This window comes from Eleutherodactylus coqui, chromosome 9 (assembly GCF_035609145.1).
Source record: "Eleutherodactylus coqui strain aEleCoq1 chromosome 9, aEleCoq1.hap1, whole genome shotgun sequence".
In the NCBI taxonomy this organism is placed as follows: domain Eukaryota; kingdom Metazoa; phylum Chordata; class Amphibia; order Anura; family Eleutherodactylidae; genus Eleutherodactylus; species Eleutherodactylus coqui.
This window is the reverse complement of record NC_089845.1, coordinates 59,099,613-59,124,535: the sequence shown is the minus strand read 5'-3', so window position 1 is coordinate 59,124,535 and position 24,923 is coordinate 59,099,613. Positions and strand designations below refer to the sequence as shown.

Genomic DNA, 24,923 nt, shown 5'->3' with positions numbered 1-24,923 from the left:
CCCACTTCTTTACGGTTATTGCTGATGGTTTAAGAATTCTCTAATATCTTTGCACTTAGGGCTTGTTGTTGATCAAGATGCGTTGGTGGAAGCTTTACAGACAGGTCAGATTACAGCCGCTGCATTAGATGTCACATATCCAGAACCGCTGCCAAGGTAAACACTTTGAGTTCACTTCGTCCATCATGTTATGGGATTTATATTTACTTTATAGCACCTTGAGGGTCAGTCCAGACGCAGCGGATACTTTCTGCTACTGATTTGCCTTCCAATCTGTGATCAGTCTGCAAGTGTTAGGGCTCATGTCCACCGGCGTATATGTAAAATGCAGCGGGCCCCCCCTGCAGTGTTTTACTGAGGTTTGTAAACAGCGGCTCTGCCAGCAGAGACTGCATATGGCCGTGTATAACTTTTTTTAAAAATTTCCTCTCCCCTGTGTTTCAGAGCGGTAATGCATATGAAAAACGCTGCCAATATGCAATGTATTGCGTATGGGCAACGTATCATGAGCAGCCTTTATAAATGTAGAGGGCTTACACTTGTGTGGGACGCAGAGAAATAAGGTAGGCTGCAATTTATTACTCCTGGTTATTGATATGCAGAATCTACATGCACTAGTGCATCGATCAATGAAAAGTCCATTGACTCCATTCACCACGTATCACAGCCATCGCATAAATGTGGATGGGGCTTTGAAAACCCATCCTCCTGTACTGTAATAGAAATTGCAGCACATTTGCATTGCAAAATCGTCACCACAAATTCTTCACATCCGGAGTCCTTGTTACTGTCTATCCACAGACGGCCACATTCATGGTAGCACTGCTCAGTACACTTCACATGAATGGCCCGAGCTGCGCAGCCACACTCATGGTACCACTGCTCAGTACACTTCACATGAATGGCCCGAGCTGCGCAGCCACACTCATGGTACCACTGCTCAGTACACTTCACATGAATGGCCCGAGCTGCGCAGCCACACTCATGGGCATCACTGTTCTTAATCAAATAATCAAGGGGCTGTGAAATTCCTGCAAGTAATGCAATGGGTTCTTGGGGGAAGGGTTGAACAACCACTAATCACACTTTGATGGTCTATCCTAAAGATAGGCTGTCAATTTAAAATTGCAGGAACCCCCTTTAAATTAAGGATATGTTTATTATTTTTTTCTGTCTTGTTGGATCTGGAAGGAGAAAAAAAAATGTGTTTAAGTACATATGATGAAAACATGGTTCTTCCACTTTATAAATCACTAGTCAGCCCACACAGAAAAATCTGTCTACAGTTTTGGGCACCATTGGTCAAGAACGATATATCAGAGCTTGAGCAGGTACAAGGGCGGACAACTAAAGTAATAAACGGAAAGTGTGGGCTTCAGTACCCAGAGAGCTTATCAAAATTAGAGTTACTTAATTTAGAAAAAAAAAGATGGTTGAGGGGTGACCGTATATCCGGGGGTCAATACAGAAATCTTTCCCAAGATCTGTTTATATCCAGGACTTTAACTACATTCTCAGGACCTCCTTCCAATACGTGGGCCCCTTAGCAGCCGCTATAACTACTGCGACGGTAGTTACACATCTTTAAACAAGGGGACACCCTCTGGGTCTAGAAGAAATAAGGTTTCTACTCTAACATAAAATAGGGTTCTTTACTGTAAGAGCAGACTGTAAGAGTCCAAGCTTGAGGAAGTGGCAATGGTGAAATGAGCGCAACAGTGAGTTGTATTCACTTGATGGAGATGGGTCATCGATCCAGTGATTGATTCTGATTGCGAGAGTTGGAGTCAGAAGCAAATTTTTCTCATCTTAGGGAAAACATTCTCATGGCGTGTTTTTGTCTTCCTCTGGATCAACATTGCAGGAAAATAGGCTGAATGGGATAAACGTGCGTCTTCCTTCTGCCTTACAGCTATGTGGGGGATGTGCTTAGACTGACATTTTATGTCTGAATTCAGGATGTTCTGCAGTGAAATGCTCGCCCCTTAATCTGCTTGATCTATCTCTAGCTGATCGTGCGCCAGAGTCTGATCTATACCCGCTGTGATCTGTCGTAGATCTGCACAATAACTGACACCAGGCGCTTCTGTAAAGTACACTACATTTGTCACTTTTTTAAAAAAGTGGCAAAGGCATCTGTTAGCGCAATTTTCGCTATCTCGATATACTGTGCGTTTCCAAATTAAGATAATATGTGCAGGCCTGGAGAGCCTTTCAAAGACCACACGGCCTACATCATGTGTTCCCAAAAGAGTCTGTCTTTATTCTGCGCGCGTTGAAACTTAAATAAGTTTCAACCCAGGAAGTATACAGTTACAATTATTTAGCGTGCTGATTGGTTGTCCTCAGAGGGAGGTATTTGTGAGGTAGCTTGTGATGTCATCCATCTGGGAGGAACTTCAGTGAGCACGCTCAGTTCATTCTTGAATATGTCCTCGTGAGAAGAACATCCTGTGTTTCTCCTCTCTGCTGTCCAAGACAAAGCACTCCTAAAAAGGTTTGGCCAGTTAGAACTGGTTTTACCAGTTCTTGGGACAATAGGCACTGCTCCTTAAATTCTTGTGGAGGTGGTGGGGGGGTGATCTTCACTTCCCCCAGAGTTTCAGACCATTACAGACAAAACACAGCATATTCACAGTTGATAACAGAAAATACATACAGAATGGTGAACATATAGGATATCTCCCACAATTCCCTCCTTTGTTGTGCGTATTTTCATTCTCCTGGATGTTTTTTCCTTCCTATTTGTGTTCTCGGGCCTTTCCCTACCACCTACAGGGGACCCTAGCTGCCACCTCCCTTATCCCTGCCTACTGCTGGGTGATATCCAGGATAAGGAAAATACCTCACAACACGTTACAGTTTCCCAACGGTATTCTAGGTAGATGGCTCCTGAAAGATTGATCTTTATTTCACGTTTTCTGCATAAGCCACCTTGTTCATAGTTTAGATGATATAACATGTCTATTGTGATCGGCTTACCAAGGTGTGATTTCAGGTTATATTGTTTGTTACATGTTAACATTGGTCTGATTACACAATATGGCTGAAACATTGGTACACTTACTGCTACCTTATTGTATCTGTTAACATTTTTGTACTATTTTATACACTAAAACTTGCTTAGTCATACCCAAGCTTTGTAAACCAAGATGTTATCAGTCTGAGACCCCCCACCATCTGAAGTAGCCAGTTTCATTGATCAAAGGTTCAGAATCAACAACTCAATTCCCTAGACAATGATGATGGTATCACAGGATTAACAAGACAATAGATTCCTGGCCATACAATGTATATGGACAGAGTTCAAACAAACCTATACAAATGGAACTGTAGTTAATGCAGGTAGCATTGTTCTGTCACATTTCACAGTTACATCAAAGCTTCCTACACCAAACAGGTTTGAAGTCCACTTGAATGTTCATAGCTATTTGTATGTAAAATACAAAATGGAGGATAAAGGAAAATACAAAATGGAGGATGAAGGACAAAATGGAGGGTTACAAATATTTCATCAAGATACATAAAATTAGCATACAATTTAGGGTTGGAATATGTACTTTGACATATCATGGTTTGATCTTCAAGTTCTATTAATCAACTTCTGAAATATATTACATAAACAACCAAATATCTGTTCCCTATATTTTCATTTGCTAGCAACATAAAACCAATCTTATCAAATCTGGGCTCGAGAAAATAATGAAAAATAATAAAAAATTCAAAAAAACGTTAGATGTTGAATACAAATGTCTCTTCCTGTAAAATTGTTTCTTCTTCTCTTGATCTTCTTTAGATCCTAAACCTATAGGATCTCCGATGCAGGGAAGCAGGGGGATTATTGTGCCCTCACTGCTTTCCCTGGTTAGCCAAAGAACAGACCCTAAGTAGGAATCTGTCCCGCCCATTACATTGGTATCAAACAATCTTCTCCATTCTCCATATCCAGAAGTATCCACAGCTGACTATAGAGCCCCTTTATTCCAATGTAGCAGCTGCCTCTGTACAGCATTTTGTTGCCCAAGGTCTTCAGGGAGGAGCGGTGATGCTTTGCCCTCCTTTGATGTCATCTGCTGGCGGTTATTATGCAGAGTATGAGGATCACCCCAGTGACAATTTAGCAGCAGTCGGGCACACTTGTCAGTTCTTCAGGCTCAGTTGAATAGTCATAGCGTATGGACAGATGCAGCAGGTACTTGGAGAAGATGAAATTTCAAATCACAATTGAAAAAGTCCAAAAGTCCTGGTGGAAATAACTCAGTTCATACATTTTCTCAGTCCCAAATAAATTTGATGCAGAATAAATCAGTCCATGGCAAATCAAACAAAACAAAATCACAATCTGGGGTCTTGTGTGCTTTTCTTCACCCCTTCATAAAAATAGATGAAACAAAAATCTGTAGGTCAAATTTATCAATAAAACAATCTCTGCTCAGAGGGACCTGATAAGTTTTCTGCTGTAGCAAATGAATATTTTTAATATTCCTAATCTATCTTCAGTAAAGCACAAATAACTTCTGTATACTGTATACATAAACTAATCAATTAATTATTACTATTTAAACAAACATAATATCAAACATTGCAAATCAATCAAGTTTACAATAGAATAATCTTAGATTTATCAAAATCATCATCAGTACAGTTACTTATTTTTCACGTTATCAAACACTGCGAACCAAGTTAAGCAAATTTTATAACGCAACATTCCTAGATTTGTCATAATCCTCTTCATCAGTAGTTATGTATTTACCACATCCCTTATGAGGAAGAAGAGAAATGACAGCCCAATGACCGCAGGGGTCCTACATATGACAAAGGATTATGGGCCACATTTGTCTCCTTCCTTGATTATCTTTATTCAATGTCTGACATGAACCCAAATTAGCTTTCCTTGAGGTTTCACTGAGGTTGTAGGGGTTAACAGCACTTGAAAGGATTCTTTGCATTTTGATCTGGAAACACGGAGAATACACATTTATGAGTGACAGATGATATAACTCCTGATGTTAGGCACTCACATGGGAGGTAAGGCCCTCCTTTTTGGCCTGGAATAAGAATAGGCCTATTACAGCAGCATTACCAAACAAAACCTTCATAGGGACTCAACTTAGTCTTATATTTAGGCGTGGTTCTAACCAAGTAGATGACTAATAAAATGTTTACCTTTATTATTTACTATGACTTCTGGTGTACCTAAATATTCAAAATTACTTTCATAAAACATATTTTTAGGTCATATTTTAAGCGTGTTAAAATTATTTTTATTTTATTTATTTTTATTTCTCAAGCCACGCCTCCAAAAAACATGAAAAGAGGTCTATGCAAACCAACAACTCCAAACACCTACCTGTGGTAGCTGTATGCTATCATTCTGCAGTCACTGATACAGATATAGTCTGGCTCGCACCGAGAAGGTACCTTGACCAATTGGCCTGGATTGTAATGGGCACATATCATGCACCCGTGTACAAACCCTATTGCAGCAGTGTTGAACCCTGGGGTAAGCCAAGCAGAAGACACCATACCGCACATTACCTCCTTAGATGAATGGGTTAGCTTAGGGATCAGGTGTGACATCATGGAGTACAGTGTGCAGGGGAGGCACAGGCATTTACCTTTCTGCCAGACCCCAGTAGCATTCCGCTCGCTTTTCCACTCCTCCTTTTTCTTCTTTTGAGGCCTGTTCCTGTAATTCAAGCAACAGAGAAATATCTACACCTGTTTCAGGTGCAAGCAGGTTACCAGCCGTTACCTCATTCAAGGGAAGTCAGGCTGCTGCGGTGCCTGCTCTCTGGTCCCTTCCAGCCTCAGTGGTTGTCTCTGTGGCATAAGCCTGGACTCTGATGATAAGTCACCTGTGCGGAAAGAGCTAAAAACTTGTAGAACAAAAGACACTGCTTCTGCGTTCTGGATTGGCTTACTCAAGGACCCCATGAAACTTCCACTGTGCCCCATAAGATGTGAAATCGTGTACGATTCCCAATGTGTACCTTAAGTCGGTGCAGACACAAACAGTCTTACCTGCAGCCAGCTTACATATTTCAGTGAGCGCCATCACCTCTATTTCCTGAGTAACTGAGTGTCTCAGGAGGGAAAGAGTGGTTTTTGTACAATTACCTCTTTCTGTCGGTTACCACTGCATAGCCTGTTTTACTTGTCCATTTCGTCGATATTTGGAACCATCTATGGGTAAAACTCAAGATTTACATTAATCATGGCAGTTTCAACATTATTGTTAGGACATCCAGTTTTCTGTTTTCATTAATCTTCCGACAATCATGTACTTGCTATTAAATGTCATGGTCTGAGCCTGCTGCTCCTCCTCTCAACCTTCTGAATTCAGTAAAAGACATGAAATGGCATTTGGAACTATACCCCACTTGATTGCGATATGTGAGGGTGCTAGCAGGGCCGTCTCATACATAGCCTGGAAGCTGAAAGATGTTTAGTTTGCACTCTATACAGTATTTTTATGACCCCTTGAGGAAGCATGACGTTAGGTGGCCCCACACCACCTCTGGTACCTGTACGAAAACATACTGCAAACAGGAGAGGAAATATTGTTATTACAATCTACAACCATAACAACAGCACCAATGATGGTAAATTACTGGTTTACTAAGGGACTGGTATCCCTGATAGCATTTCGGGATAAACTCAATTACTGGCATCAAAAATGTACTTATTTTTCAAATGTAACTATTTTCATGTAAAATACTGTTGTTAATTGAAAATGAGATACACTCTAAAATAGAACTTTTGTTATTAATTTGACTAAAGTACTTATCAGGTGTCTCAAGTACACAATTTCCTCATTTTAGTATCTTAATTCAATAATATTCAAATTAACACAACTCAATATTTTTAAATTCTCCACATACTCAAAGAACCTATATATATATAAATATACTGTGGTAATCCTGGACTGTTATCTCACACAACTACCCTCAGAAATAAATTAGATGCCCCTCCTTTGGCCACCTACATTTGTTCAAGTGAGAGACTTAACATGGAGTCTAAGAGTGACCTTCCCTCTATACATTACCACAATATACATATATATACCAACATCCACTTAAATGGAGACACGCTTCTCTCCTAGGCTGGTCTGTGTTGAGGGTGGAGCAAGACCTCTTCCTATTGTTCTTCCCTCCCATCTCCTTACATCACCTAGCTCCACCCCCTGTGGCCTGGCTCAGCGTTTGGTCTTTCTTGCCTCATTTCATTTCTAGCCTCCGAACAGTATATACCATATAACACAATCTAACTCTCATACGGGCCCTTCATTTATACACACAAATTCACACTCACTGGGGTTTTCACTCGTACACAGACTGATAAGTATCTCATGTGAAGTAGAAATTGGGATTGTATTTACTGTACATAGAACTTCCCATATTGAACAAAGTATATATATAAGAAAACTCTTATGTACCGCGGTTTTTACATATTTTGTTCAGAATAGGCTATCCAATGACAAACATAATACAACTTATGCCCATTTCCACCCACATACTTATATTCACCACTCCAGATAGCAACTATTATCATCGTTCATTGTTAAACCTTCTCCCTTTCCTTAACTCATTGACTTGCTTTTTCCTTTCCCATTTTTGTGTGTCCATTTATGTTTACAAACATCATCTCACTGAATTTGCTTGCGAGTCATACTTCGGTTTTTTTCCCACAACTCACGACACAGGTCTGGCTTATCTTTTAATAAGCACTTACAATTTCACCCCTGCCCATCTTGTCGTAATTGGAAAAATCCTTAATTAATTGAGATTCTCTACTCCAGCACCTCATGGCACAGATCTGCACTTTTGGCACCACATTGTGGAACCTCAACAGTCCGTTTGGCCTGCCATAATCGGAGCAGAATCTCTGGCTAGCCCACATCTCTACTCCAAGCCCAAATTCCCTTGAGTTGATGTATGCAGACATGGCAAATGCAAGCATTCCATGTGCACCCCTCCCCCCACATAACAAAGGGAGACCTCTTCAGCCACATGTTGCACAATGGAAACTCCGACCGCATGGACACTCTACTGTTTTTAACCCTTGAGCTAACTTTGCTTATATCAACTTTCCTTTTTGCTTTCTTTTAACAAGTTATACTGCACTTTCTTTGTTCCTTATTAACCTGCACAGTCTGTTCACACCATTTACTTCTACAAAGACAATACAAAACCCCCCATAGCTCACACCTTCTTTCACTCAGGACATTTTCTTCACAGACAACATAAAAACAACACAGTATATCTATTTCATAGTTCTTTAGATACAGACTTATCATATTTCAACTCACCCGGCCTGGGGCGGATCATAGCAGAGAGGGAGAGATGGGACAGGTATAAGAATAGCTTATTACCTTGTTTGAGCTCATTATCTGTCCGTCTCTGCTTCGAAGTCCCCTTGTGTCCGGATAACGATGAAATATCTTCATATCTCTGTATCTTCATTATCTCAGCAGTGCCTCCAAATTTGTTAGCGCAATTTTCGCTATCTCGATATACTGTGCGTTTCCAAATTAAGATAATATGTGCAGGCCTGGAGAGCCTTTCAAAGACCACACAGCCTACATCATGTGTTCCCAAAAGAGTCTGTCTTTATTCTGCGCGCGTTGAAACTTAAATAAGTTTCAACCCAGGAAGTATACAGTTACAATTATTTAGCGTGCTGATTGGTTGTCCTCAGAGGGAGGTATTTGTGAGGTAGCTTGTGATGTCATCCATCTGGGAGGAACTTCAGTGAGCACGCTCAGTTCATTCTTGAATATGTCCTCGTGAGAAGAACATCCTGTGTTTCTCCTCTCTGCTGTCCAAGACAAAGCACTCCTAAAAAGGTTTGGCCAGTTAGAACTGGTTTTACCAGTTCTTGGGACAATAGGCACTGCTCCTTAAATTCTTGTGGAGGTGGTGGGGGGGTGATCTTCACTTCCCCCAGAGTTTCAGACCATTACAGACAAAACACAGCATATTCACAGTTGATAACAGAAAATACATACAGAATGGTGAACATATAGGATATCTCCCACACATCGTAAAAAGAATTTGTAACTTTTTGCCCTTTCTCCAAGTACAGGTTTGATACTTTTTTACTAGAGTATTTTGATAAGCGCCACTTATTAACCCCTTAAGGACACAGCCTGTTTTGGCCATAAGGACGCAACGATTCTTTAAAAATTTTTCATCTCCATGGCCAAATGAGGGCTTGAATTTTACGTGGCAAACTGCAGTTTTTATTGGTACCATTTTTGGGTAAATACATAATATATTGTAACATTTTTTTGTATTTACTGTATGTTTTCAGAGGGCATGATACTCCAAAACCCAGACACTATTTGCGTACCATTTGCAAGACTCCCAGTGGCTTGTGTCACCTCTTTACCCCCAGGCTATGAGCAACCCTGACAAGCTCAAGGCCTGTTTACATGCAACAATTATCCCTCAAAATCTGTTAAAGCGAACACATTTGCGCAATAATAGTTACGTGTAAATGCAAAGCCTTTGTGCACTATTACTGTACGTACAGTACATAAAAAACATTACAGTCTTTATAACAGTCATATACTCATTAGCCTACTCAATTTACTCATATACTATTTAGGAGAAGGATAGTTAAAGTCGTTTTTTTGTATCGAAACATGGCAGTGAATTTTTTCCGTTTTTTCTGGTCATTTAGGGAGATGTTCCAGTTTTCGGGGAATTTTTTTCGTCTTGATTTGTGAAATCAGCATACTCGATTACATAAGACCTGAAATGTGCCGTCCATTCTGACAAAAAGGTCTCCGACACTACAGGCTACTGGGAAACCCCTGCTCTGTTACACAGACTGCCTGAAACATCTGTAAATAGGCCCCTAGTGGTCACTTCAGTAACTGCACTGCTACGCATTTCATATATTTTGTGATTTATAAATAAACATTTTTGCAAAGAAATAAAGCAGTAATTTTTTTTTAATTACAAAAATATATTTTGAGCACAAAGTAGACCCAATGCCATTAAAATGGATTAAAAAGTGTCCATAGCCTCTAAAGGGTATTCCCAGAACTAACATTTAGCACCTATCCACAAGATACAGCAGGTGTTGAGGTCTGATTGCTGGCATACCTACAGATCATGAGAACAGGATGTTGAACATATCACTTTCCTCCTCCCTGCAGACCCAGCAGTACAGAGTAGCTTGAAAAGAGTGTCAGCTCACGTGCTGGAGGGAGGGAGGGGGGGATAGGAAGAGCTTGTTGGTGGCTAATTAAATCCTGTCGGCATTTTTGTTGCCCTGGTCCACACTGCCCAATCCCTCCTGAATTGAACCAGTTTCTTTTTGGTGAGCGATAAGTTTCTCCTGGACACAGTTTAGAGTAACAGCTTCTTGCATTTCTTCTATGGAAGGAGTATATTTAGATCTCCAGTTTCTCGCTATTAAAATTCAGGAAGTGTGGAATATGTGAGAAATTACTACTCTGTGGCTCTTAGGTGTGTCTTCTATGCCTATAAGGAGCAGTGCTAGTTCAGGTTCCAAGTTTCTTCGAAGAAGGTATCAGGTTGGCTATGTATTGTGAGATCTTGCCCCAGTATTGGTGTATCTGGGGGCATGACCAGAAGATGTGAAGCAGGGATCTGACTCCTCCACATCCTCTCCATCAAAGGGGGGAGACCTCTCTCCTCATCTGTGACAGCCTTAGTGGAGAGCAATACCATCTGGTCAGGAGTTTTTGGTATTGTTCCCAGTGGGAGGCGCAAGAGGTGGATCTATAAGCCCATTTTAGGGCCTCACACCACATCTTTGTTGAGAATATTTTGTTCAAGTCCCTTTCCCAATTTAAGAAATTGACCGTTTTTTTGAAGGACTGGATGCCAGATAGGCAAGAGTAGATAGGTTTTGAGAGTTTTTTTCTGTGGTGTTCCAAGCCTTGTGTTCTCAGACTCCGCTCTACTGGTGGTACATATCCGGGAAGACTATGTTATAGCTCAGATTGTCTCCTTATGTGATATTAAGCAGGTCTGGTTGTTGAAAGCTCTTATTTCTAGTGGGATTATTGGTTAAATACTCTCTTCAGACGGAAATGTTGTAAAATGTACGAGAACCTTTAGTTTGTGTTTAATTGGATTCACCTTTTCTTTCCCAGAGATCACCCATTGCTTACAATGAGCAATGTTGTTTTAGCTCCGCACATGGGCACCGCAACACGCGACAGTCTACGCTTAATGATGGAAGATATGGTTCACAGTATGATGGATGCTGTTAACGGGCTCCCAGTGTCCAATGACGTTACTGATGGCTAACTCAACATTTTTGCATTTTGATGATTAACCCCTTAATGACCAAGCCAAATTTTGGAAACCTGACATGTGTACTTTAACATAGAATAGCTCCGTAAAGGTTTTGCATATCCAAGTGATTCTGACATTGTTTTTTTCACCACATATTGTACTTCATTTAGGTGGTGAAAATAGACCGTTAGAACTTGTGTATATTTATTAAAAGCGCCAAAACTGGGAAAATGTTGAAATTTAAAAAAAATTTTTTGCACATTTTTAACTGCAATATCTCAAATATGTGAAAACCTATTGTTTACTTTATTCTGGACGCACATTTGAAAAACTTTTAGTTTTGGGGTGGTTTTTTTTGCCATTTAGGAGACTCCTATCTGTATGCACAATGGGGCCCAAAATGAAAGGAGCAGCCGGTGGCTTTCAGAACAGACATTTTGCTTGAAGGTGTTTCAGGCCTCCTTGCCCACTTGTAGAGCCCTTAAGCGGCCAAAACGATTGAGAACCCCCACAAATAACCCCATTTTGAAAACTAGACCCTTTAATGAATTTATCTAGGGGTGTACTGCGTATTTTGACCCCACGGGTTTTGAATGAATCTAAGCAAAGCAGAAGGAAAAAATTACGATTTTCGTTTTTTTGGCAATTGTCATTTTAAAAAACATTTTTTTTGTACAGCGCACACATAAATGAAGACTTTCACCCCAAAATAGATAGCTTTTGTTTGTCCTGTGTTGATAAACATACCCATTGTGGCCCTAATCTTATGTCTGTATGCACAACGGGGCCCTAACCGAACAGAGCATCAAACTTCAACTGTCTTTTAACTTTTACGTGATTGCCATTATCTGTTGGATAACGGCGATCACGTGACCGGGGACCGCTCACCACAGCCCTTGGTCACTGCTCCAGGCTCTCTGCTACCTTTCGTAGCCTGGAGATTTAACATTTCCTGAGCCCTCTCCAGCTTCTGCACTTGAGTCCGCCATTTTGCCGACGGGTGCATGCGCGGAGGCTGGGTAGAGGTCCGCGGATAAGGATTCCGTCATGCGTCCCAGTATTAGCTGCCTGCAGTTATATTGTTTCCCTGAGGCAGCATGCTGTGTGAATATGATAGTGGCTATAAATGACTGCCTTATCAGCTTACCTAGAAAACTTCTAATCATGCTGCTTACATAGCACCTCTATTAACTTGCACTTTTGTTTCATACCCTTTCAGCTTGCCTAGCTAACATACACTTAGGTTCCTCTATGGACACACTCCAGCTCTAGTTCAGCCACCTACTATTTTATTTTAAAGTGTTTTTGTCCTTTTTTTGAGCGCATGTATGTTAATAAAGTATACAACTTATTATTTTGTGTTTCGGAGGGTATACCCATTAGGCTATTCTCTTTCCTCTGGCAGTTTTCTTGGTAGTTGTTTAGCCAGGTATACCCTAGGGTTGTCTCCTCTCCTTACAATCATTTTCAGCTTTTAGCACTAGACAGTTATGGATTTATTTGTGAGCTACAACTAAATGCTGAATAAATGATTTTTTTGATTATGGATGATGTATCTTTTTCTTAATTATGTCTTATGACGAGTCGCTGTAAAACTGCCTTTACACATTTACCTCTCGGGAGAAAAAAACACTAGAAACATCACATTTTTTTTTGTTTTTATGCTGCTATTATTTTTTTACAAGTATTTTTTTTGTTTTTCTTTTGGTTGCACAATTTTTTATTTGGCGCTGTTTTTACATTTTCTTTCTCTAGTGAAGTCTTTAGGAAAATGACTGACAAAATACTATATCCAAAGCATGTTGTGGACCCCAAAAATGAGAAAAAAAAGTCACTACAAAAACACACTCTTGGCAGTGAAGTTTATAATTCTTTATTGTCTAAAATGTGGCTTTTTGGGGGGCAAAATATATGTGCAACATAAGTAGGACGGTGTTAAGACACATGCAGATTTTATTCAGTTTTTTATGTTTTTGAAGCAATACTCAGTTATGTGTTATAAAAGGCTTCGCATATACACATATATGCTTGTTACACACATATACTTGTTACACACATATACTTGTTACACACATATACTTGTGCTGCTTGTTGAGCTTTTGCATTGTCTAAATAGAAATTCAAAGATTGAGCTTTGTTCACACCCATTTCTATTGTTTAGATGGGAAGAATGGTATTACACGCACTTTAGGCCAGGGCTACACGGCTACTTTAACTGTAACTAGAGATGAGCGAACGTGCTCGGCCACGCCCCTTTTTCGCCCGAATACCGCGAATTCCGAGTACTTCCGTACTCGGGCGAAAAAATTCGGGGGCCGCCGTGGCGGCACGGGGGGTAGCAGTGGGGAGTGGGGGGGAGAGGGAGAGAGAGAGGGCTCCCCCCTGTTCCCCGCTGCTACCCCCCGCACCGCCACGCCTCTCCCCGCCCCCCGGAGCCCCCCGAAAATTTGGGCGCGAGTACTGAAGTACTCGAAAATGGCGGTACTCGGGTGCGTAAGTACTCGTAACGAGTACGTTCGCTCATCTCTAACTGTAACACATATCACTTCTAATGTAAAAGCCCTTTTACATTCAAAGATAATTTTTCAATCTATTTGCATGAAGTGTTAATGGCCATTAACACTTTATCATCGTTATTGCATGTAAAAGGACCTCCAGGAGTTGTTTGCAGAGCTCAGTATGTGTGCAAAAACACTCCCAGCTGTGCAAACAGCTTCCAGTACATTCCATTGTTCTCCTTTTGGTTACTGACGCATTTCATTGTTCTCCTTGTGTAAACAAGCCTTGGGGAAAATATTTTGCAGCCTTTTGGAAAATGAGTGAAGTACATTTAAAAGGAATGCATTTGCTTAGTCTTTCAGTGGCTGAACGATGGATTTTAAAGGAATCAAAATCCGTCGTTCAAACGAAAAGTGCACGATGTCCGCGTTTACATGTAACGATTATCGCTCATTTTCGGCCGTTTGGACGAATTGTGAGCGATAGTCATTGCATGTAAAAGGGCCGTAAGTCAATGCAGTCACATTGCTACTAGTTTCTGCAACTTGACAGTCACAGGATATCTATCAGGTTTCGATTTCTGTGCTGGTCGGGTGGCTGCAAATTGCGAGTCCCAACACGACCGCATTAACGTACGTGAGTATGCAATGTAGTAGGGCCATAGTCCGAACTCTGACCACACAACGTGTCACTGGTGAAGTCGCTGAGTAGTCGTAGCCTGGCACGGGAATTAATTTGTTTCAAGGATTCATGCTAGAACAGGTGAGGAATCTGGTCCAGAGGTAGGTGAGCTCCAGGTCTCTGGGTTAACATAGAGGCAATAAAACTTTCACACTGCTTATCAAAAAATGAATTAGAGATTAAAGTACATTTTGCACGGGCACATGATTGTGAAGAATAATTCGTCCAAACGCTTGCTCAACTGGATCATTGGCCTCTATGAGGGTGTCACTCGACTAATGAGCAACCGTTTGTTTGTGAGGTGATTGCATTCCTCATGTGGCATAAAAACAAAAAACATCTGTTGCCGGTAGCACATTGCCCTATGTAAACGGGAGGTGCTGCCTGCTACAGTGGAACTGTACCGCCCAAACGGTCGCACTAATGATTGTTGGGGCAACTACACTACGGCTGATTGTTCCGGATGAATGGAGGTGAACAGACACTGATCAACTTGTAAAAACCTCGCCACTTGTTGCTGATACAAAACCTTCCAATGCAAAGGGACCTTTAGGGCTCACTCACACAGGCGTATGGGGGCTGTGTATTGCACGTGTATTTTTCACGTGTGTACACAGTCCTAAAAGTCCATTGATTTACATTGGGCCATTTTGACATGAGTTTTTTTTCTTGTGTGTATTACATGCGTGAAAAAAATTGCATCATGTCCTATTTTGTTGTGTGTTACGCCCATTATATGGTATGAGGGTTTAGAACACACAGTAAATACATTTGTTACATGTGTATTTAACTGTTACATGCATGAAAAATACACACCTAATACGCAGCTCCCATAGGCCCAAGTGAGTGCGTCCTAACTAATAGCTCGTTCTGTTGTTCATACATCCCCATTTACTACATCATTGTTCTTCTGTGTGTATATGCACTACTGATCATTAATTTGAATACACCACCCAGATTGTCAACTTTTTAGAACTAAAAGAAGCTATAGTAGTTGTATGTGATGAATATGGATTTAGGCAAAATAAACCTGTTTTGTGCTCATTGTATACAAATGAATTAAGCCTTTTATTTCCTTACACTTTTCTCTTATCCAAGTATCCACCCTTAGCAGTGATCACAGAAGTGTGAACATAGGGCTGATTGCAGCCCACTTCTCTTGTAGCCTCTCCCAAACTTCATTTTGGCACATAAGTTGCAAACTTGAATACACTCATTCAGATGATCGGTTGAATTGCCATCAGGACTCTGGTGTGGCCACGCCATGTTCTTCAGCACTTGTTGTCATTCTTTTGACTGAACATACTTTTTGCAAAGACAGGATATATGTTTTGGATCTTTATCTTGCTGTAGTGTGAAACCATGGCCAATTAGACGGATTGTCATAACTTGAACCCAGGAGCTCTTGTACTCCAGGCAGCGACTCTACCTGCATGACCTTGTCCTTGTTTCCTGCTCCTGATCCAGTTTTCTGTTTGACTCCACCCTGTTCTCCCATATTGGACGTCCTATAAAAGCTTGTCCCTTCCACTTCCTCCCTGTGTAATTATTGTGCTCTAGGCCTACAGTCAAGCTCCACCACCTGCTTGCTCCTCTGAACTGCAACTGATACTACTCATACACTGACATTCCCCCCCCCCCCCGATACGCTACCTGCCTGCTCCTTTGTACCACAACTGATACTGCCTGTTTAGCAACCTCTGGCTTTCCCTGACTACGCTACTTGCCTGCTCCTTTGTACCACAATTGATACTACCTGTATAGCAACCTCTGGCTTTCCCTGACTATGCTACCTGCCTGCTCCTTTGTACCACAACTGATACTACCCGTGTACCAACCTCTAGCTTCCCCTGATCACACTCAACCTTTACTGGTTACAATACTAAGGCTTCAAACCCGAACAGGACTGTTAAACGGCTGCAGGATGCGATGGCATAGTGCATCAAGATGTGGTAGCATTTGGAGTCCATGATTCTTTAGATATGAAGTAAGTTACCAACCGCACCACCTCTAAAACATGGACCTTCCTCCATGCTTGACTATGCACTCACCTAATGCAGGACGAATAAACTTTCGCTTCTTGGACCCAAACACCTTAAACTTGGATTTGTCTGAGAAAAGAACCTTCTTCCCTGACCAGTGGTCCAGCTCCTGTACTTTATAGACCTTGATAGCCTTTCCTTTTTATAAATGGGCCAAAGCAATGGTTTCCATTCTGCAAAAGATTGCCTCAAGTCACTGCCTGCAACACAGCATTTGATGGTCACGACTGACACAATTTTCTTCCTTGTTTCCATCAGAGCAGCACGGATCTAACAAGCTGTTTTGAATCTGCCCCATCCCGAACATACCTTGATGAATTTGCCCTTCTGTTTTGTGATTTGCTTGAGGTTGTTCAGGTCATGGTCGATCACGTACACTCTTATTTGCAGTGTATCTCTTGAGGTTACACTGCATGCCACCAGGAGAAACCGTCTTCAGATAAGCAATTTCCCTGCATTTCTTTAAGCCACTCCGGCAGATCATTTTTTATCTACGTGATCCATTTACAAAAGACAACTTTACACATATTCTCAGGCTTACCTGGTATCACAATGCAAGGCACTGAATAGAAGAAAAGAAAAGGTGGAGCAGCTTCTGCTAGAAGGGTTTTATTCTTTCCGTGTAGAGAACAAAACGTAAGGTGCTGCCTGCCCGCTGTTCGCCAGTTGTATAAATGGGGCAATATTTTTGCGGAAAGAAACAGAAAATCGTGGGCTCAAGACGCAACACTTTTTGCCACTTGCATGCACCTAATCATTGAAGATGATGGAGGGAAGGCAAATCTATTAAATAGTTTCTTTTCAAGCATATTCACAAACGAAAAGGAATTGCCACATGAGATGCAGGGGAATAAAATGAATCCCTCACAAAATATGTCATACTTAACGCAAAAGGAAGTGTGGAACCGATTAAAGAAGATTAAAATCGATAAATCGCCAGGCCCAGATGGAATACACCCAAGCATACTAAGGGAACTAAGTGACGAGATAGCTAGGCCGCTATATCTAATATTTCTAGACACTATCAAGACCGGTGCTGTACCATTGGATTGGCGCATTGCCAACATGGTTCCAATTTACAAAAGGGGGACCAAAAGTGAGCCTGGTAACTACAGGCCAGTAAGCCTCACTTCAGTAACGGGAAAAATTTTCAAGGGGATTCTGAGAGACGCCATCGATCAATATATTTATCAACGACCTGATAGAGGGGCTGCACAGCAAAATATCAATATTTGCAGATGACACAAAATTATACAATATAATTAATGCAACGGAGGACAATGTACGGCTACAAACAGAACTAGATAAGCTGGGGGCTTGGGCAGAAAAATGGCAAATGAAGTTCAATGTTGATAAATGTAAGGTTATGCACATGGGCAGGAAAAACGGTTGTCACCAATATACACTAAATGGGGTACTGCTAGGAAAAAGTGATATGGAAAAAGACCTGGGGGTACTAGTGGATTGTAGACTAAACTGGAGTAACCAATGCCGGTCAGCTGCTGCAAAGGCAAATAAAGTCTTGGGGTGCATTAAAAGAGGTATAGGGGCGAAGGACGAGAACATTATCCTTCCATTATATAAGGCACTACTCAGGCCTCACATGGAATACTGCGCACAGTTCTGGTCACTGGTGCTCAGGAAAGATGTTACAGTACTGGAGGGGGTTCAAAGAAGAGCGACTAAACTAATACATGGAATGACGGGACTGGAATACCCAGAGAGGCTATCAAAATTGGGATTATTTACCCTAGAAAAAAGACTGCTAAGGGGCGACCAAATAACTATGTAAATACATGAGGGGACAATACAAGGATCTCTCCCAGGATCTGTTTATACCCAGGACTACGATGATAACAAGAGGGCATCCGCTACGTTTAGAGGAAAGCAGGTTTCATCACCAACATAGAAAAAGGTTCTTTACTGTAAGAGCAGTTAGACTGTGGAACTCTCTGAGTGAGGAAGTGGTGATGGCAAAATCCATAGAAGAGTTTAAAAGGGGACTTGATGTCTTTCTGGAGAGGAAGGACATTATAGGTTATAAATCCTAGGATAATTGTTAATCTGGGTATACAGGCAGGTAGGAACTATTAGGGGTTGATCCAGGGAACAGTCTGATTGCCATTAGGGAGTCGGGAAGGAATTTTTTCCCCAAAAAGGGCTAATTGGCTTCTGCTCTTGGTTTTTTTTTGCCTTCCTCTGGATCAACAACACAGGAGAATAAACAGGCTGGACTAGATGGACATTGTCTTCATTCTGCCTTACGAACTATGTTACTATGTTATGTATGTATATGAAAATGTGCACTTAGTCTGACCTGGAGTACATTTCTGGCATAATTTACATCAATTTCTGGCATAAATTACATAAATCTGTTAGTCCAGTCAGCTATGCCTCCTCCCAACAAGCCATGTCCCTTTTTTGGGAAAGTGGCAAAGCCAGTGCAGAAAGAAGACTTGCACAAACATTTGTGACTTTTCTATGCCAGAATTCTGGCATACAGGCCTTAGTAAATGTCCCTGTCAATGTATACATGTGAGTACTTCTAGTTAGTGTTTGAAACAGCAGGTGGACTGTTCTGCTTTTCTCTTTCATTTCAAATGGCCCCTGCCATTTAGCTAAGAATTTACTTTCTGATGTCGGAATTAAGGACCTCTCGGTCAGGCTTGCTGAGCCTATTCCATGTGTTGTTTAGCAATGGGCATAATAGCTGCAATTTGATCATACATTTGAGAAATATGTTCTACAAGAGTTGGAGTGGTTTGCCCATCTTACACCTCTTTAGCAATCTATAGGAGACCTTGGGGCCGTCTTCTGTACAGTAAGTCAAAGGGTAAAAACCCTGTGAAAGACTGTGGCGCTTCTTGTATGGTAAACAATAAGTATGATAGTATATTCTCCCAATCTTTTCCACACCCGTCAACCATCTTTTTTTAGCATTTGCTTTAAAGTTTCATTACATCTTTCTACTAGCTCATCTATCCGAGGGTGGTACACAGACGTGCGTAATTGCTCTACTGTAAACGGCCAGCAGTATTCCTTCATCATTCTCGACATAAATGGGGTCCCCTGGTTGGTGAGCATCGCTTTAGCAGTACCAACCAGACTAAACCTCTGCACTAATTCCTTTGCAATCACTTTGGAAGAAGTATTACACAAAGGAATAGTCCCAGGGTAGTGGGTAGTGCAATCTACTATCACTAAAATATGTTGGTGCCCCCAGAAGAACTTTTCCAAGGGGCCAACTAGATTTATACCTATTCGTTCAAAAGGTACCTCAATAATAAGCCTACGCTTATACCAGGGGACTACGAGTTTAAGACCTTGGGCCTAAAATTTGATGCTCTGGTCAAAACAATCTCTTTAAAATCCTTTTTGGAGGTTTTCTGGACCCTCAAGTAGCCACTTAAGATATGACCATTAACCAAATCGAGAACACTTCTCCGATATAACCTTGGGGCAATTAACTCTTGCACCGTATTGTCTCTTTCCTTATCCTACTGGTACAGTAAAACATTTTTCATCATTACCGTATATATGGGTGTCAGATTTACATAAGGTTCTACCGGTACACCATTGCTACCTCTTATATTTCCCCTTGCCCTGGAGAAGGTAGGGTCCCTCAGTTGCTCTGACCTCCAGGCCTGGTAAAGACAAAGGTTCCACCCTAATTCCCACCAGGATCAGCCCCCAACACTGGGTTGTCAGTTTCTCCAGACATAACAGACAGAGGAAAAGGATCGATGTCAAGGGAGGCATTTTAAATGGTTCCAGGTTCCCACATGATGTCACTGCAGTATTTCTGATGCACAGTTGCCTGGCAAGATTGATACTGGTGGGCATTGCTAGGCACACAAGTCACGGTATAGTTCAAATGTTCTCTCCACATCACCAATTAAGCTGGCTCTCACCAGAGTAACCACACATCCGGAATCCATTAACGCAACAACATTTTTATTATCGCCCGACAGCTCTCATGAATGTCTCTTGGAGACATTAACATAAGCCGCCGTGCAGACCACCTGTATAAACATAGTCATGTGTTTCTTGACAATAACAAAGCCACATTCCATGGGTTGTGACGAGATAGGACAGTCAACCAGCATATGGCCAAAGTCCCGACAACAGTAACACCTGATCGGACGCTTATTTGGCATAACAGTATGTCCTTGAGACCTTACTAAGCTACTCCAACCTTATCCACATCACTTAAAGACTTATCAACCATCCCGGCAAAGTCTTTCTGTGGACTCCTGAGGTCTTGGTCTTTCTTGGGCCAGAGGGAAGCTGCTCAGAGGGTCCCAATAGGCCTTCAGCCGCTGAATATTGTTCCACAAGATCCACTAGCTGATCAGCCTTTTTAGGGTTTCCATGACTGACCCACCTTTGCAGCACTGGCGGCAGTGCTCTCAGGTTTTGATCGAGGACAACACTGGATGGCGTTAAAGTTTCCGGGTTTAGCCATTTTTTGTCAAGTGGATGAAGTTGTACATTTGTGATTGCGGTGGTCTGTCTGACGGGTAAGTCTACTGCTGAATCCGCTGGGCTTTAACCTCCTACATCGCCCCCAAACGAGCCATGACCTCGGCTTTCAGGGTGCTTTTTGTGCCTCTCCTATCGGTAAGAGAGCAATCAGACCATGCTTCACATGTCACTATCCTCTCAAACATTGCAAGAATTGCCTCAACATCCTCATTTGCCATCATCTTCTGGATATACTGACACGTTTATAGCTTGCGGTTCTGACTGGCTGGACCATGGTTGCACCATGGCTGGATAGGCCACACGGTGCACCACCTGCGGCAGAGTTTGGCGGTCTTTATTTGTAGCCTCTTTCAACAAGACCAACTGTGTTAACAGCAAGCAAGCATTTGTTTTTTGCTGCTCACGGATTACATCTGCGGGTTCACACAGGGTGAATTTGCCGTGGAAATTCCATCCAGAATTTCGGCGTGGTAAATCCGCCTTTGGCCGCTAATCCCAGGATTAGCCAGCCATGTGGACGAGATTTCTCAGAAATCTTGTCCGCACGGGGCGGCAAATCCGTCGTGGCAAAACCGGCAGAAGCTGGCGCTTTTCCGTTGCAGCTGTACTCTTTTCTATGGGAGCACCGGCCGCAACGGAAAAGTGTGCGGCTAAGCGCCGCAGGTTTTGCAGCAGCGCTTTTCCAGCAGAAATCTCGTGGTTTTTTGCTACGGCCAAACCGCGAGATTTCCGCTGGGAATATACCGTGTGGGCACCCAGCCTAAAAGTTAGTTATGTGCACTATGCTTTCTAATGTATTGTTTGTCTCTTTTTTTGCATACCTTAGAAAAGAACTTAACTGTTTGTGATCTGTACCCTTTTTTTATCTATCCATATACAGTTCTCATCTGCTTGACATATGTTTTTTATTACAATGGAAGTGAATAACTTTTCTTTTGACAAAGCAAAGTGTAAATTGGGCAAATGACACCTTTACATTTTGATATATGTCTTAAAGGGGTTGTACCAAGATTAGACATTAGTACTGTATCTACATAGTAAGCTCAGTTCTGGTACTGTATCTATGTAGTAAGCTTGGTTCTGGTATTGTATCTATGTAGTAAGCTTGGTTCTGGTACTGTGCCTGTTCTGGATTATGATTTTCTCCAGCAGGCTTTGGGGTATTTTGTCGCTTTCCTAATTGTGTGGAAGCAGTATGCGCACACTGACCAAGTCAAACACAAGGTATGAATCTCATGTTAAAAATGGCTCTCTGCCCAGAAACAGCCAGACAGGGCCTTTTATTGAGAAGGATAACACCTGCCCTTTATGGGCGTTTAACAGGTTACATCAGTAACATATATGATTCTCATTTGTCGGATCATATAGAATCTCCGCCTCCCTACCCACCCTTCCTCACGTCCGCCATAGTATGGACTTTGTCTTCTTTAGCATGCAGACAGCCTTAAGGAATTCTGTGTAGTTGACATCATTTGTTTAACTAGCTTGTGTTTGAGGAGTGGAAGGGGGCCTAGGTAAACACACAGTATTGAACACAGGATATACACATAACACTATAGCCCTTAACTCTTAGAGGTCTCTTGTGCAATTTCTATGTACTTAGCTAACATTAGATCAGACATCCATTATCTAGCAAATACTATGATTAGATTGTGTGTGTGTCCTTTAAACTCCTCAGAGCTTAGAGTCATTACAACAGCAAAATACATTTACGTTATACAAATCGATAGACATTTTATACAAAATAATCATGTCTACTACAATCCCCCCTTAAAATGTCTATCCTCCAATTCTCTATCTAATTTTCACAGTTTTCTGCGCATGAGCCTATAACTGGAGCGCGTTGAAGGTTCGTTTTAGAGTCTTCAAGGGGGTGTAGGACTTGTCCACTCCTTCTGGGGATGCATCCAGCAAACTCATGGTGGGAGCGGCTTTTCCAGCATCAGTTTCACAGGTCTCTCTGACACAGGGGATAACACAGCAGACTAGAACAGAAAAGGTAACCATCAGTTCACATACAACAGCGACGCCCGTCTGTGCCAGGATCCTTTACCACCCGCTCATCCATGGCGAGTGCTGGTCCCAAAAGTTAGCTCTTTTTAGTTAGTGCGGTCAGCTTCTTAATGGCAAGTGCGTCTTTACCCGCGGGTCACGTGTCGTCTAGGATGTAGGTACAACAAGTCTCCCCTATCATCTTACAGACACTCCCCTTTTTAGCTAAAGTCATTTCTAAGGTCATTCTATTTTAAAAGTCATAGTCGAGGTAGGTCCTATTGGTCGACTAGTCCCTATAAGGCGTCTCTAGTATAATTTATAAACCGCTGTTAATTATAATAAACATAATTAATCCAATCAACGTTTATTTACCATAATGACCAGGAAAATGGACTCGATTCTAGTTTTAACTTGGTCTCTAATTTTTAAAACTTGTCAGGTACCCCCCTTGGCTATCCTATGACGTCAATGTACACGTGTAGATCAAAACTACCACCAGGGGTCTCTCTTCTCGCTCTAGTATAATGTTACAATACTAGTAGCGTGCACAGATACGCACGGCGTGGGACTCCCTAATCTTCACCCACACCAATGTCCCTCCTGGAGATAGTCCTAATGGTGAACACGTCCAGGTCGCCTCACCCTTGCGTCAGGGTTTTCCCACTGCCCGTAAGTCCCTACTCCTAGGGGGGGGGGATCCCTACCTCACCTCAGAGGGAGGCCATGGATTCCCTGGGCTCATTTCCGGGCATCCATACCCTCTATCTGTACAAGTTAACACCCCACAGGGTGTGCCCTCGCCGGAACTTAAGGTCTTCTGCACTATCCCTAGGCAAATGGGAATTCCACTGACAATCCATCTTAGGAGATCGGGGCAGGCGCAGTACTAGTACATTTCTCCTTTTCTTTGGTAGCGTATGTGGTTGGCATTATCGGAACTAGCTCTTCATCTTTTTTAAACAAGGGAAATATTGGTGAGTTCCCCAAAAATCTCCCTCTACCCTGCCTAATTGCCCGGCAGGTGTAGTTTCCAGGGTAGTCAGTAACACTCTCTCCGGTGCAAAACACTTAAGTAGTTATAGAGTATTCCTTCTTCCATCTCTCACGGACAGTGTAATTAGCGGAAATGTTCGTGAAGAGACTAATAAACCACTCTTCAGCATCTACAGGGAGATTTAGGGGGACCATCCCCGAGTGTAGTCGGGCACTACCGCACACGCAACAGTTAGACTTGTTGCTCCTGTTAGCATTGTACCTCATCAACTCCAACCAGAGATTCTGGTCAGAGTAGCCAGTCGCTACTGTCAAGGTGTCCACAAAAGGTAGGGTCGGCTATGATCATCATGTTCGTCAAGGTCTTTATCTTACGGCGGAGGGGGTTAATTATGGGCACGGGACTAAGTGAAGGCTTCCATTCGGCTGCATCTACCATACCCCTTATTTTAAACTTCCCTAAGGGATCTGTCCTCCCGTACCGGTATGTCCCCAGACTATAAGTCCCCCCCGTCCCCTGGCTTGGATCTCCCATGGTTAATGTAAAAACCGCATTAAAACCAAGCAACATACTAAGTTCAGCTTTCCAATACCTGCTGTCCTTATTATTCTCAAGGAGGGTTATACGACTAATTAGGGATTATCCGCTCTTATCTTTCTTATTTAAGGCACTTCGCGGTTTATAGGACCAGTCTATTCCTGTGTTACATCCCACTAATCCCCAATAACGGCAGTCTTCTCCCCAGACTTTATCAGTGGCGCAAACATATTGTATTCCCCGGGTATATAAGTCATATAACCAGCTGGACTGAGCTAAATCTGGCCTGCAGTGGGATCTTGCGCCTAGACACGGGACCACAGTACAATAGTCGAAGGAATATGCGGCTACTTGAGCATTGGACGAGTTATACTAGAAGGTAACCATACCCTCATATTCTTCCGACTAAGG

The 24,923-nt window shown here is 42.0% G+C and overlaps 1 protein-coding gene across 2 annotated transcripts in view; it reads left to right on the top strand.

The window, feature by feature from the left end:
• Nucleotides 1–24,923, top strand: part of LOC136579124 (glyoxylate/hydroxypyruvate reductase B-like) — a 50,771-nt gene that overhangs the window by 13,198 nt on the left and 12,650 nt on the right. The window contains exons 5-6 of one of the 2 annotated variants that reach the window (XM_066579450.1): nt 60–156; nt 11,135–12,836. In XM_066579450.1, coding sequence (XP_066435547.1) covers nt 60–156; nt 11,135–11,291 — 254 coding nt within the window. In that variant the 3' untranslated portion in view covers nt 11,292–12,836. Of the gene's footprint in view, nt 1–59; nt 157–11,134; nt 12,837–24,923 lie in introns of those variants that run through there. The other variant, XM_066579451.1, reaches the window with a different exon arrangement.